The 15874-nt window shown below is 32.7% G+C and overlaps 1 protein-coding gene across 2 annotated transcripts; it reads left to right on the forward strand.

The window, feature by feature from the left end:
• Positions 10188–11229, forward strand: LOC109332433 (ethylene-responsive transcription factor ERF061-like). 2 transcript variants are annotated; one of them, XM_019567413.1, is made up of 2 exons: positions 10188–10643; positions 10707–11229. In XM_019567413.1, the coding sequence occupies exons 1-2, from the start codon at positions 10232–10234 to the stop codon at positions 11096–11098; spliced, it is 804 nt and encodes a 267-aa protein (XP_019422958.1). In that variant the 5' UTR covers positions 10188–10231; the 3' UTR covers positions 11099–11229. The 2 variants fall into 2 exon arrangements, with proteins under 2 accessions (XP_019422958.1, XP_019422956.1); XM_019567411.1 differs by having other exon boundaries at positions 10189–11229.

Below are 15874 nucleotides of genomic sequence, written 5' to 3' on the forward strand. Positions count from 1 at the left end.
GTTGAATGTCAAGATGATGAACCAATTCTGTTGATGATGGAAATAAACAATGGATTCAGTAGTAATGACAAATGGTACATAGACTCTGGATGCTCAAATCACATGACTGGGAACAAAAATTGGCTGGTAAACTTTGATGATAAAAGAAAAAGCAGTGTGAGATTTGCTTATAGCAGAACCATCTAAGCAGAGGGAACCGGTGATGTGTTGATCAATAGAAGAGATGGCATGAATGCACTAATATTCGATGTACTCTATGTCCCTAGCATGAAAAGTAATCTTATGAGTCTAGGACAACTACTAGAAAAGGGCTTCTACTATACAAATGCATCAAGGAATATTGGAAATATTTGATGCCAAAAACTACAAGGTATTGAGAGTTCCTTTGGCAAGGAACAGGACCTTTCAAGTAAACTTGAAAACTGTTGAAACTTAGTGTATATCAGCAACATCTTTGGCAGAAGATTCTTGGCTATGACACCTAAAACTAGGACATCTGAACTTCACAGACATAAACATTATAAGATCCAAAGACATGGTCAGTAAACTACCACCAATTCAGATTCCAAACAAGGTATGTGACAACTGCTTGATTAGCAAACAACATAGGTCATCATTCAGCTCCTACACACCCTCTAGAGCAAATGAACTTTTGCATGTGATTTACTCTGATGTATGTAGACCAATTGACACTCCATCACTGGGAGGAAGTAAGTACTTTGTTACATTCATAGAAGAGTTGAGCAGGAAATTATGGTTATACTTGATGAAGGCCAAAAGTGACACATATTTAGTGTTCAAGATGTTCAAAACATTGGTAGAGAAACAATCAGAAAAATGTATCAAGGTGCTAAGAACTGATGGTGGATGAGAGTTCACTTTAGGAGAATTTGACAACTTCCTTTAGGAGCACAGAATTGTGCATGAGGTAATTGCCCCTTACACACCTCAGCACAATGGAATTTTAGAAAGGAGAAATAGAACCATACTAAACATGGTAAGGAGCATGCTAAAGGGTAACTGCCACACAGTTTTTGGGGTGAAGCAACATCAATAGCAAAATACCTATTGAATAGGTGCCCAACCAAAAGACTTCTTGGTCAAGTCCCTGAGCAAGCATGGTCTGGAATTAAACCATCAGTGGAGCACTTAAGAATCTTTGGATCTCTTTGCTATAGACACATACCAGACCAGAAAAGGAAGAAACTTGATGACAAAGGGGAAGCTATAATCCTTCTTGGCTACAATATTACAGGAGCCCATAAATTGTATAACCCTGAGACAAAGCATGTATTGTTCAACATGGATGTGTACTTTGATGAACTAAACTCATGCAAAAGGTGAAAAATTAAATCCTATCTCCTTGGCCAATATGCACATAGACTGGGAAATTGATGAGTTAGTGTTGAATGAAAGGAGCATAGATCCAACAAACACATCTCCTGCACTAGAAAGAACTAGATCAACAAGGGTAAGGAATCCACCCTTTTGGTTAACAGACTATGTTTTGAGTCCTGGTGAGGAGGTGAATCAAGAAGGAGACATAGTGCAACACATGGCCCTATTTGCTAATGCATAATCAATCATCTTTGAGGAAGCTATATCTAATGATACTTGGAGAGCAGCCATGCAGGAGGAGATCAAGTCTATAGAAAAGAACAATACATGGGAGTTGGTGGACTTACTAGAAAAGAAGCAACCAATTAAAGTCAAGTGGATTTTCAAGGTTAAGCTAAAACTAATGGCACCATAGAAAAACACAAAGCAAGGCTTGTGGCCAAAGGGTTTATGCAGAAAGAAGGGTTGGACTATTCTGAAGTTTTTGCACTAGTAGCTAGGCTAGAAACAATAAGGCTCATAATAGCCTTAGCTAGCTGGAAGAATTGGAGCTTGTGGCAATTGGATGTAAAGTCTACATTCCTCAATGCTCCACTATAGGAAATGGTGTATGTCACTCAACCACCTAGATTTATCAGCAATGGGAATGATTAGAAAGTGCTTAGACTAAACAAAACATTTTATGGATTAAAGCAAGCCCCTAGAGGTTGGAACAAAAGAATTGACAAGTTCCTATCTGATTATGGATTTTAGAAATGTGTGGTAGAACATGGTGTATATATCAAATCACTCAACTAGAATCAGGATGCTTTGTATATCAGCATGTATGAGGATGATTTGTTAATTACAGGCAGCAACTCCAAATGAATTGAAGAACTGAAGGGAAGGTTAAATGGTGAGTTTGAAATGACAGACTTGGGAAGATTGTCCTACTTTCTTGGTCTAGAATTCCAATACACCAAAAGAGGAATATTCATGCATCAAAGAAAGTATCTACTAGAAATACTAAACAAGTTCAAGATGTTGAGTTGCAACCCCTTTGAAACACCAGCTGAGGTGAATAAAAAATTAGGAACCTGCGAAGAAGAAGCCAACACATATGGAACTTTATTCAGGTGAATGGTTGGAAGTCTGAGATACATGTGTCATTCAAGACCAGAGATCTCCTTCAGTGTAGGTGTAGCTAGCAGATTCATGAATAATCCTAGGCACTCTCATATGCTTGCATCCAAAAGGATTCTAAGATATCTAAGGGGAACAATTGGTTATGGTATTGTCTTCCGTCATCATAATGAAAAGATCAAACCAAGTCTCATGGATTATTCATATTATGATTGGTGTGGAGACATAGTAGATAGAAAAAGCACAATGGAGTATATTTTCTTAATTGCAGGTGCCCCAATTCCATGGTCTTCACAGAAACAGAAGGTGGTAGTTTTACCAACTTGTGAGGTTGAATACATAGTTGCTTGCTCTACAACTTGCCAAGCCTCATGGCTATCCTCACTACTATTGGAACTTGGCATTGAAGAAGGGTGCAGTATGGAGTTAATGGTAGACAAAAAATTAGCCATTGACTTAGCAAGGAATTCACTATCTCATGGAAAAAGTAAACATATAAAGACAAGATACCAATACCTAAGGCAATAAGTTTCAGAAGGGAAGATCAAATTGACATACTTCAAAACAGAAACACAACTTGCAGACATAATGACCAAAACATTGAAGATGGAAAGATTCAAATGTTTGAGAAAGGAGATAGGAATTCAAAGCTTGAAGGATGTTTTGAATAACTAGTTAATTGATCAAAGGCTTAATGAGAAATGTAATTTTAAATCATAGGAGGTGTTAGAAAGTAATTCAAAATTCTGTTGGGTAGTTAGGTTTACTTACTATAAATAGCAATATATACCAAACTTAACTACTATGAAAATACAGAAATAGAAACTCTCTCAATCTTACACAAAATTCGATCTTCTTTCTTTCTACTACTCATTCAATCTTCTTCACCTTCATTTAGTGTCTTCTTTCTTCCTTTCTTTCTGAATGTTCTAACAAAGGCTCAAAGAATTCAAAAAAAAAAAGCTCTATCACATCATCTAAGTTGAACCTCATATTATCAAAAATGACTCTATTTCTTATGTGCCAAATGGTCAAAATAGTGGCAAACCAGACAGCCTTCCACCAATGTTGTTTCTTGTTATCTAACTTTATGGCATTTTCATGGAGTGAGAAAAAAGTCTTGACATCATTATGGATAATAGAAGTTAACCCAAAGCACGAATAAAGCTTTTCCAAACAAAATAAGATATGGAACATGAGAAGAACAAGTGATTAGTAAATTCCTCCAACTCACCACAAAGAGAACAAAGAGTGGTATCTTAAGCACCTAATCCATCTCTAAGTGCAAGGTTCACTTTATGGATAATTAGTAAATGATTTTTTCCCATGTGATTTTTGCAAAGGATGTGCAAACATATTCATTGCATAAAGTTCAACCATCAATTCACCTACACCAATCATCTTCATTGAGAGAAGGTCCTGAATATCACAAATTGTAATCATAAAGGTTAGTTTAGAGAGTTATTTGAGTTTGGAAATAGAAACTAGATTATGGGGAAAGATAGAATGTAAAAGACATGTATAAACTATTTTAAAATATGAAACTTATGATGTAGTAGACTATACTTATATGCCATTTGCTAGGGTGACAAAAATTGGTGATGTTGGATCAGAGTGCAATGGGGAGTTCCATTGTTACTAGGGTATGAGAAGAGTGGAGAGCCACAAGTGAGACACCACGTCTTGGGCCAAAACCTTAAGACGTTAGTTCTATAGGTCTTTTCTACTTATAAACTCTTTCATTATTCCCCTCATATCTAATGTGAGACTTTACAATTGTATAAACCAATCAATCTCCTCTCAAGTGTGGGTACCACACACTTTCCGGTTCGCTCCCCTTAAGTTCGATCACCATGTCCCAACCACCATCAGCTCTGATAGCACTTGTTAGACCAGACTGCCACTAGGGAGCCTCAAACCATCAGGAAGTTCCATTGTTACCGGAGTATGGGAAGAATGGAGAGCCACAAGTAAGATATCATGTCTTGAACCAAAACCTTAAGGCGTTAGTTTTATAGACCTTTTCTACTTATAAACTTTTACACTCCTCCACTCATATCCAATATGAGACTTCACAGATGAATAAGTCCAACATGAAAAAATCTATATGAAACCATTACAAATAATTATGGGTTCATATTCATACTAAGCTTTACATGCACAAAATTTAATTCATACTCCTAAAGGTTTGTACATAAGATATCACCAATTCACAAACACTGGTAAGAAAAGAAAATTTAAAGATTCATTGAAATTGATGTCACAGAGTCAACTTAACAAGAATCATGGGTCTCCATTGGAATATATGATTCTGTCACATGTAAGTGTGATTTTATTTTATTTGTATATCATATGAACAATTTTATACTCTACCATAAGTGTATCTACACGTGTACAAAAAAGAATATAATTGGTGGTGTAGCTTATTTTTCAATGTTGGCCTCTCCAGTATTCAAATGTGAAAGAGAAAAATAAAAAAATTAGTGTTGGACCATACGACTGGGGAGCCTTCAACCACCAATGTAGGACTTCCGGTCCGTTCCTCTTTAAGTCCACCATGTCCCAGCCGAACCATCGGCTCTGATACCACTTGTTGGACTAGTCTGCAACCGGGGAGCCTCCAACCATCAGCGAGTTCTATTGTTACATGGATATGGGAAGATATGAAGAGTCACAACTGAGACACCACGTCTTGAACCAAAACCTGAAGGCATTAGTTCCATGAGTTTTTCCTTTTTATAAACTCTTTCACTCCTCTACGCATGTCCAATGTGAGACTTCACACTTGAATAAACTCACCAATTAAGCCCTAAATAATATTAAGTTTTACACATTAGATTTTTTAATAGCATATGTCAGAAGCTGAATCAGTACCAGAGAAAATCCAACCTAATCGGTAGGATTAGTGCGGGGACTTTGGATTTGGACACCTATGTAGAACTCACCTACTATTCTGACATATGAGAGGAACCATTCCCATTCTTCAGCGTAGATCTCACCACTAATAGATTGCCACCTTTCTTTGCTTTGAATCTATGTATCTAAATTTCCTTTTACGTGTCATGCATGAACTGGAACACCTCACCAAACATGTTTGAAAATCGGTTTGTGTTCTTCTCACCATGATCCACGACGCCGTTTTCTTTGCCATGCCAAGATGTTACGTGCTTGAAAAAACCACTTGATGGAATGGTGTATATTTTATTCTTTTTGTAAAGGGTGGCATATAATATTAGAGATTCAGATTGAGGTTTAACTTCTAGAAAAGGAAAGAGCACTTTTTGAGAAAGATTACTTGCATAAATAAAATCATTATACAGATAAGTAGATTTTACGTTATGGTGATCAAACATGTATCCATGCAAGTTTCTCCACCACTCACCTTCAAAATTAAAAATTCACACTCAAGATCCAAATCCCCAAAGGTCAAAGGAGAATCTCGTAAGGATGTTATATTCGTATTTAGGGCGGACATGAAATGATATTTCATTTTAAAGCACTGCAGAAGATTCTTTCTGCTCCATCTCTCTCGGTTAAAGGATTTTAAGTTTAATAACAGACACTTTCTTTGCCATGCAATTTTTCCAGAAAGAATCAATTTGGATTTGGGGTTAGGATACAAATGATTTTAGGTTAAAGATTGTTTGGATTTAGGTTGAGGATACATGATTTTAAGTAAAAGAATGTTTGGGCCAGGTTGGCGTTAGAAGTAGGGTGATTATGGTTAGGTTCGGTCGGATAAGGGTTGTTCCTTACTCGACCCTAAATATTAGTTGGGTCATTTTTTTTAATTTGGACCCAACCATAAACTCGAAGCTAATCTAACCCAATGTTGATTGGGTCAGCTTTGAACCTGACCCTAGATCCGATTAATATCATATATCCTCATTATTATGAATATGTAATTTCACATATAAAATGATATACATATATATGATGAAAAAATTAGAGAATCAATGATACTTTCGATCAAAGAGGTGTCATTGTTCTGTATACAATTGAACAGAGACACGTGCAAACATGATGATTGAATGACCGTGGTACAGGTCGGCCTAGTCATGTTTGTCCTCTACCTGAACCTATATATTGATTGGGTCTAATTTTTTAATCTAAACTCAACTATAATACTATAATCTGATGAGACTCGACCATATTCGGACTCAATCATGATTGGGTCATATTAGATGAGCGGGTGGATCAATCTTGCTCAGTCCTAGTTAGACACATATTTCACTTATATGTTCAGGAGTTATGAGAGAAAGGAAATGAGAGAAATCAAAGAGCTAAGAATGGGAAGGAGAAAGGAAGGGGAGAGATCATGTTTAGAGAACTAAATTGTATTTTACCACATATATTTGTTCATGAAAGGATCAATAATAAATGGAACGAAAATAATTCAAAAGAAACCAAATTTAGAAGGATGTAAATAACTCACATGGAGGAATTTGGTATTGCGCTGATTAATACCAACTTTTGAATAGTCTTTGTTCCTGTCACGTACTTAATGATTTTATTTGAACAGATAGAACTCTAACAAATATATTGTAATTTTAAGGACTCAGAAAATAAAAAAATACAAGGACTTAAGACAAAACAATCACCATTTATATAGATGTAAAACTTTATTAAGCGAATTATTTTTAATTCAAAAAAGTTGTAAATAATAGTCACCACAACATAAAAATGATGGAGTTTTTTTGGTACTAGAAATGGTATTTCTGAACTAATCTCTTACAGAATGTGTGACTATCATCTAAACAAGTGTCATTCATAATAATCGAATCATTGATTGTTTGGTTATTTTTAGATCTAGTGGGTCCTTACCCCACTAGACCAACACATCATCTACTACATTGATCAATACTTCCTTCATTCCATTTTTTAATTTGTCATAAATTGATTGTTCAAAAAGTACAAATAACATCCATAATTATAAGACACATTATTAATGGTATTTAATCACAACTATATTATTTAACATTTTAAGTAATACTTTTAATATTTATCTTAACGCATTACATTATTAAAATGAGAATTAAACTGACGCATATAGGTGTATGTTTCAAAAGTTTGACATAGACACGTTATAGACCTTGCTGGCTCCACCCAGAAAAGTAAACAAGAAATAATAAGGAATTAAACGATTATTGTTCTTAAACTATATGTCCTATAATTTTTCCTTTTCCAAGTGTTAGCACCTAAAAAGCTACAGGAATAATGAGTTCCACAAATAGTGACTAATCAATGATCAAATTATTTTATATGTAAAACAAAATGATACATTTATTATTTTAATTACAATGAAATAATACTTTTATCGAGAAATATGAATTGTCCTCTCCGATACTCGATAGGATCTTGTAATAACTCAATGATGAATTAGTAATTGTGGTATGGTGCATGAGGTGAACCTTCAAGTTTGGGTAGGAGACGCGTTTTTCACAGAGTAATTGATGCATCTGATTTCTGATACAGAAAATGACAGTTTGCTAATAGATAAACAGAACTTCTTCTGTATTCTTTCCCCTTCATTTATTTTGACAGTGCAATAAATTGCTAAAGTTGACTGTGATGCACATCAAAGGCCAATGCTCATTGGTACGAACCATTTAGGTCCACACGTAGTAAAAAAATTAAACTAAAAACATAAATGGTAAGATACTCATGTTGAGTGAGAGTCGTCTTAAGTAACGGAGAGACAAGTGATTTTTTCCTTTGTATTTTAAGGGTAAAAGTGTAATATTATTTTAAATAAAAATGATATGAATGTCAATGTGTGTTGCCTTTTCTTTACTTTTACATAGCATTTACCTCTTCATTAATGGAGAGAAGTCTCGCTCATTCCTGCTGACCTTATGTCTGATATTTAATCATGATCAATTTATTTCCATTGTGCAAGTTGAATTTTGAAGGAAAATCTCAAAATTATTTTAGAAGTGTATTACTCTGAAACTTTTATTTTCCTTTTCTTTCTCTAAAAAACTTAACTTGCAAACAGACCCTTTAGAAAAATGTATGGTCCTTCCTCACTTATGGTAATGGAGTGACAACTTTAATTAGTGTAAACTGTAGCTTAGAGTAATTAACACATCCTTTTTTAATCTTAATAAAATGCAAAAATCATTGACGCTTTAACTAGTTCAGCTGCGTATTATATAAACAAAAATATAAAATTGCATACTATGCATAACTAATAATAGAAGTAAAAAAAAAACTAACAAGAAAATACTTAGTTGATGATTGAGTTTTTTAAATAGTTGATATCATGAGTTTGATCCCTATACTGTGTATGAAAAGAAGTTTACTAGTAAAGGCAAAACACATATCAAAAATTTGTATTCCTCTTCAAAATAGATTAGTATTTTTTTTTGGGTAGAAAAATAGATTAGTATTTAACTATCGGTCAGGGACAACCTTAAGAGAAAAAATAAATTTGGGAAACTTAAACAAATCTAGATTTTAAATATATACTTGTATTTTAAAATAAATTATATAAATAAATTACAATATTATGTAAAAAGATTGATCATTTAAGAATGAAAAAAGTCTTATTCTTTTATTGAAAAAAGTTTTAATTACTTTGGAATTATGAAAATGCAAAAAACTTTTTAGTGTGATGGTGTTAATAAAACCCTATAATTAAATATAAAAACATATAATAAGTGAGTATTTTACTGTGAGCTGTATATTACAGTGTTCATAGCAAAAGTAAATAGATTATGAGTGTTTATAGCAAAAGTCACACCTTCCATATGAATAGATGAAAGAATTTGTAACTGGAAAAGATTCATAGAATCATTATTGTAAGGTTTTAGTTTAAGATATGATGTCTTATTTGTTACTCTCTACTCTTTTCATGCTTTGTAAATATTGGGGCACTTCCATGGTTGGAGGCTCCCTAGTCGCTGCCGAGTCTAATAAGTAGTATAAGATGTGATAGTTCGATTAGGATATTATGGACTTAAACTGAAGTGAACCAATAAGTGAGTAGTACCCAACTTGATGGGCATATTATATTGTTCATTCAAGTGTGAATTCCTACATTAAATATGAGAGGATAAGTGAAAAATACACATATAACTACTACATTAAAATTTTAATTCAAGATATGGTATTTCACTTATCTCTCAACACTTTTTTCATCTTCAATAACAATCAAACTCCATAAGGTTCCAACAATATATATTGTTGGTATTATATATGATATGGTTCCATGTATCTTTAAGAAAAAGAAGAAGTGGTCACATGTAAACGTGGCTTCCTTATATAGTATGACAAGACAAAATCGGTAAGAATAGCTTATCTTTATATCTTATAATAATAGTAACTATAAATGCTGAATATGTCCTTCACATACACTCATAAAATTTTGTATCTATGATTCTCATCTAAAAGCCAACCTGGCATAATTTTTCATTATTTCTACATTTTAATTATGTGATCCATGTATCATATCTAGGGATATGTATACCTATAAAATCAAATGGATCATTATTCCACCATAATATATAGTATTACAAATCACAACATTTTTTCAACTTTCAACCTCCCAATAAACCCATATCCCCTTCATTGCTTTCATATTTCCCTTCTTTTCTTATAGTCCCTCCATTTCTTTTCACACCTTGTTATGTAAATACCCATAATATTTTCTTGGTATTATTAAGCAAGAGCCAAATTATTTGTTTCCCTTCTTAATTTATATATATATTTCTTCTAGTATATTTCCTCCTACACATTATTATTTTTTTGTGAACATTTTTTTGCCAAAATGATGCAAGAAAGAAACTCAGAAGTTGAACTTGGTTCTTGTTTATCAAATCTCATATTATCTAGCAACACAAATACCCTAGACTCAATTTTCTCTCACTATCCAAAACCAGATTCCACTGCTATGTTACACCCATTAGGCTCTTCATCAGTGTATCTAAACCAAATAGATATGCTTCAAAGTTTCTACAAAGAAAGTTTACTAAATGTGTCATTTGTTTCTTCTACTAACACCACTTGTTCCATAAGCACTTGGAAGAAAAAAGTGTACCGTGGAGTTAGGCAAAGACAACGTGGAAAATGGGTATCAGAGATTAGACTTCCTCAGAATAGAAAAAGGGTTTGGCTTGGCACTTATGATAGTCCTGAACCTGCAGCTTTTGCTTATGATCGTGCTGCTTATAAGCTAAGAGGTGAATATGCACGTTTGAATTTCCCTAACCTTAATGATTCTAAAGTAATATGTAACCTATTAGGTTTTGAAGATTCAATGAAATTGAATGCTTTGAAGAGTTCAGTAGATGCTAAAATTAAAGCTATATGGCATAAAGAGAAAAGGGAAAAAGCTAAGAAGAAAAGTGATGCAAAGAAGCTTGGTTCTTGTGATAATATTATGGATAAGAATTGTTATGGTGATAGTGAGAAAGAACAGAAGAGAGAGTCAATGTCATTGTCTTGTTCTTCATCTTCTTTAATGTTGTCGGAATCAAGTTTTTGTGATGGTTTAACAAATGAGTTTCTTTCACCAAGTGTTTCAAATGAGAGTTCAATAATGGTGCCTGAGGAATTGGGTATGGAAGATTTTTGTTCCTTGGAAAGAATGCCTTCATTTGATCCTGAGTTGATTTGGGAAGTTCTGGGAAATTAGGACAAAATATATGTAACATGTCATGTTCCTTGTGTGGAATTTGGAAAATCTTAGATTAGTATGTTATTTTCATTTTTACCACATGGCTCATAACTCCTCAAGTGTAAATGAATGATGTTCTTTTGATAATGGTCATAGTATGTATTAATATCCAAATACCATAAAGATGTGTTGTTTCAAAGTGTCATATTATATCATGTCAATTAAAAAAATTAAATATTCATAATTTTATCAATTTTTGTTTTATTATAATTAGTTAGTGACAGGTTTTGGAACAACAAATCCTCATCCATCACGAAGATGTATAAGGGGTTTTAGTTAAATGAGATACTAACTTAAGTGTCTCACTGTATCCTAAAAATTTAGTCAGTGCCCAATTGGGCAAACTGATACTTCAATAAACTAAGTGCAAATTTGGTTTCTTCATGATGAAAACATATATTTTGCACGTTATGCTAATAATCCATGCGTTCTTATGATTGACAAAATGATACTTTATTAAATTATCATATTTTAGACCATTACAATACTTTGATATCTGAAACAGAAATAACATGTTTGTCTGTGATTCCCCAAGAACCATTGGCTCACTATTTGTTGTTTGAAGGAATAAAGTATATTCTATCTTCTCCGGAGCAGTAAAATTATGATATGTATCTTATTTAATTATTTTCTATTAAAATATTTCTAAAAACTATAAATATGACATATATCATAATTTTACTAATTTGATGATATAACTTATCTCATAGTACGATGAGATATTTTATTCTCTCTTTTTTATAGAGCTTCTAGAAGTTTGTATTTGTGTGGGCCAATACGATTGTGATAAATCGGCCTGTGTGATAATAGTGTTGGTTTTGAGCTATAGTCATTGGACCAGCGTGGCCCACTTAGGAACAATATGTCTTCATAGTTTAGGCTAGAAGTGGAAACATGTAAGCTATTTGTTACAAGACCAATAACAAGTTAAATTAGACCTTTTTTCATAAACATATTATGCTAAGGTTTTTAAAAAAAAAACTATTTTACACATTATGATAGATTTTAAGGAATTTAAAAGACATATTAAGTAAAATACTAACATATTTAATTATATTATATATTAATATTTATATTATATTATTTTAATATAACTAAATTATTATGTAGGTAGTTTTAATATAATTTTTTATACACAATGTAGTGTAATTGCAGAGGAAATTGATAAATATTTAAAACTAGGTTTGTTAGTCAATTCAAACGCAGTCATAAGGTTTTTCCAGCTAGATTTTTAGAAATGTTAGACTTAGACCTTAATTTTTTAAACAAATAAACAAATTAAGCATAAACTACTATGTATTATAGAGGTTATGATTGTTTAAGATAAAATCTGACGTGGATAAGTTATGGTTATGGACAAGTATTATAATATTTATCTCATGCGTACTTGTATATTTATAAATTTACTTTTTAATTATATTTTTATATATTTTTATTATTTTTAATTATATATTGTTTATTTTATAATGAATTTTAGTAATTTGAGTATAATACATATACAAAAACTTTATTATTCATGTAATAATTATTTCATATATATTGATGATTAGAAAATGTATATTTAAACCCAGTGTTATTAAAATCATCCCAAATAACAAATCGGTCAGGGTACTGGTATAGTGGTACATTGGTTCAACTGATGGTTCAGTAATTAAACCTCATGTTTGTTAAATCGGACACATCTACTTATATTTATATATATGTCAACCTATAAAAAAAAATTCAAATAGGTAGATACTCAAATTTATAACTCATATCTATAATCTACTCAAACTTCACATAAACAAACAACTTTAAGTCTTTAATAAATTCAAAGTCTAAAGTACAAAACATATATCAATCCAAAAATATTGCTTAACAAACACAAAATATAAGTAAATGACACAAGTTTAGTACTTATATCACAAATACAATGTAGAATTTCATAATTTATTTGGTGTTTGTAACCCACAACTTACCTTAATAGACGACTAGACACAATGGCAGGATGGAACCGAAGACTAGACGTCGGAGCAAATACAGTGGCAAAAGTGGAAGACGCTAGAAACCGAAGCTTGAAGACGCGACGATGAATGTGGATGAAGCCCTGGAATTTGGAAGACGCGACAGTGAACGTGGAACGTGAAAACCGTGTGAACTGTGAAGTTTAAAAAAGTCGGAAACGTGGAAGTCGTGAAAGTGAAGAAGGGAGACTAGAGATGAGGTGAGGATGAAAGTGAAAGTGTGAATGGACATTGAAGCTGAAGTGAGGATGAAACCCCGAGTTTCATTCTTTCATTTTTAGGGCTTTAATGAGATGACATCGTTTTGGCTCATTTTTTTAAATGCAACAACCGATCGATTTACTAGTTTTGAGGAATATCGGTTGATTTTGACCGGTTTCCACTGATTCTGGTGTATAACCGATACAACAATTATCCCATATTAATAAAGGGTCCGATTCACCAGTTTTCCTGTTAAACTAGCCAGTACGATACGGTTTTATGAATATTACTTAAACCTAAAACTTATTGAGTGCCTCCGTATACATACTATCTACACAAATATGAGTATGGCAAAACACTACATGTGTGTCCTATCATATTTTCATCCCTAGCTAAAATGACGTGTTAGCCGTAGGTTGGTTTTGTCAAGATGATAAGGTCCTTTAGCTGTATTAATTAATTATGATATTATGGCCATTATGAAGCCTTGATTTTTTTGCTCAAAAAGCTTTTGTATATTTATTTTGACGGTTCTCTTGATTGCATTGTTTAAGTTCTTTCCCTATCTCTATCTCCATCTCCCTTTGACTCCTCTTTACACTTTTAATGTTTATAAATTATTGAGTATTCATACACACTAAGTCAAACATATATCACTTTATATCTTTACAGGTGTATACAAGGTGATGTGATTCGTATTTATGTGCACATGAATCATTTTTTTCTTATAAATTTTGCATATTGATGCAATGTTGTGTCGATTGAGGATTTGAGTGCATCATAGTTATTAGTTTTTCATCCATGATCTATTTAATAGGGTCCAGCTGAGTTTAATTATAAATACTAAATACTAATAAATTCAGGTCGTCAAAATGAGTAATGGTTGAAGCTAAAGAGAAATTATATGATCTAGTATCAATTGTGTGAGGGCTATATTAATCATAAATTTTGAATAAATTCCTTTAATTTAAAATTATTAAATACATGGATCGTTATGATTTAGTTCGGACGATTCAACTTAGATTATATAATAGTTTCTCTAAAAGTAATATAATTTAATGTGGAACACTATAACTTTCTACGCCCTGATTCAATTAACAAAACTAAAACATTGAATTGATGAAAAAGAGTGTAAGATTGCAAGAATATTACTAGGTTTGGGTATATCACGAGCATATATTTAATATAAACACAATAGACCTATCTTAACACCATATAATACTTAACTGAAGGAAAGTAGGTAATGGTAGTATCTAATTATCTATTTGCATGTAGACCAAAGAGTAGTTCGACTAATAGAATTAATTGATGCACAATTTTTCCTTCCCCTCTATAAAAAAACTTTTGCCTATAAAAAGTTATATTTGCAAGTAGAATTGTTAATACATATAATTATTAAGGGTGTTCAAGTCTTAACCAATCCCATAAACATGTCTTAGTTTAAAACTAATTTTGTCGTGCTTTAGTTCTAGAAATTAGATTGGATATATCTTTGAGTCAAGGAAGGAGTGTTGACAAAACTGTTTAACCTAAACCCACCCAATAAATAAGTGAGTTTAGGCACTTATAAGGCAATAAAAATTAGACCTTGTGACTTTATAGCCCACTTTGAAATTTGTGTGATCATGTTAGAAAATTAGCCCTTGGTAAGGCATTTTTTTTTTGCCATCCACTAGAGATTTAAATTTGGCTGCCTATTATGATACTAATCGGGATGTTATTTACTCACTCGATGCTCCCGAACTAGATACTTGATCATGTTGGGGTGTACTGATATCTTGGCGAACTAAAAGGTAATCTATCATTTCTCGATCCTCAATGAGGCAGACTATAAGCAATGGCCACCACCATGAGTGAGATCTTGTGATTGCATTGGCTATTGGTGATCCTGAAGCACCATTTGTTGGGCTCACTTCCCTTTATTGCCATCATCACGTGGCAAGACATATAGCCAAAAACCCTATCTTCCATGAATATATATACAAAACATGTTGAAATGAATTGTTATTTTGTTTAGTGAAAGAGATACTTATGAAATTCATCATATTTTTGCTAAACCAAATATATAGAAACTAAGGGAATGTATCATATGAGAAAGCCAATTTAGTATAATAGTGACCGAAGGAGGAAGAACTTTATGCACCTTTTATAATGATCATCCTCAACCTACTCATCGCATTTTCTCATCGTGCACCTTCACCTACTCATTCTGACAAATTATCTACAATGGTTGGACATCAGTGTTGCTTTCCCCAAGCACCCATTCGTTATTTTACTTTTCATTTGGCGTGGTAAAAGACAATTATTGTTGAAAAGTTTGGAGTGTCATTTAGTTAGCTACTACTTAGGCAATTGGTTATCTAGGGGATGATTTCATTTTTAATTGAGTTAAGCCTGATCTTGAGCATTCTAGAATCAACAAAGCTTAAATTTTGGCCTTAGATCAATGGTCAATGCGGAAAAGACTCAATTCTTTATTCTAACCGGTTTGTCAATCCTCAAAATTGTCTCACTATCATCATCTAACTAT

This window comes from Lupinus angustifolius, chromosome LG18 (genome assembly GCF_001865875.1).
Source record: "Lupinus angustifolius cultivar Tanjil chromosome LG18, LupAngTanjil_v1.0, whole genome shotgun sequence".
Lineage (NCBI taxonomy): Eukaryota > Viridiplantae > Streptophyta > Magnoliopsida > Fabales > Fabaceae > Lupinus > Lupinus angustifolius.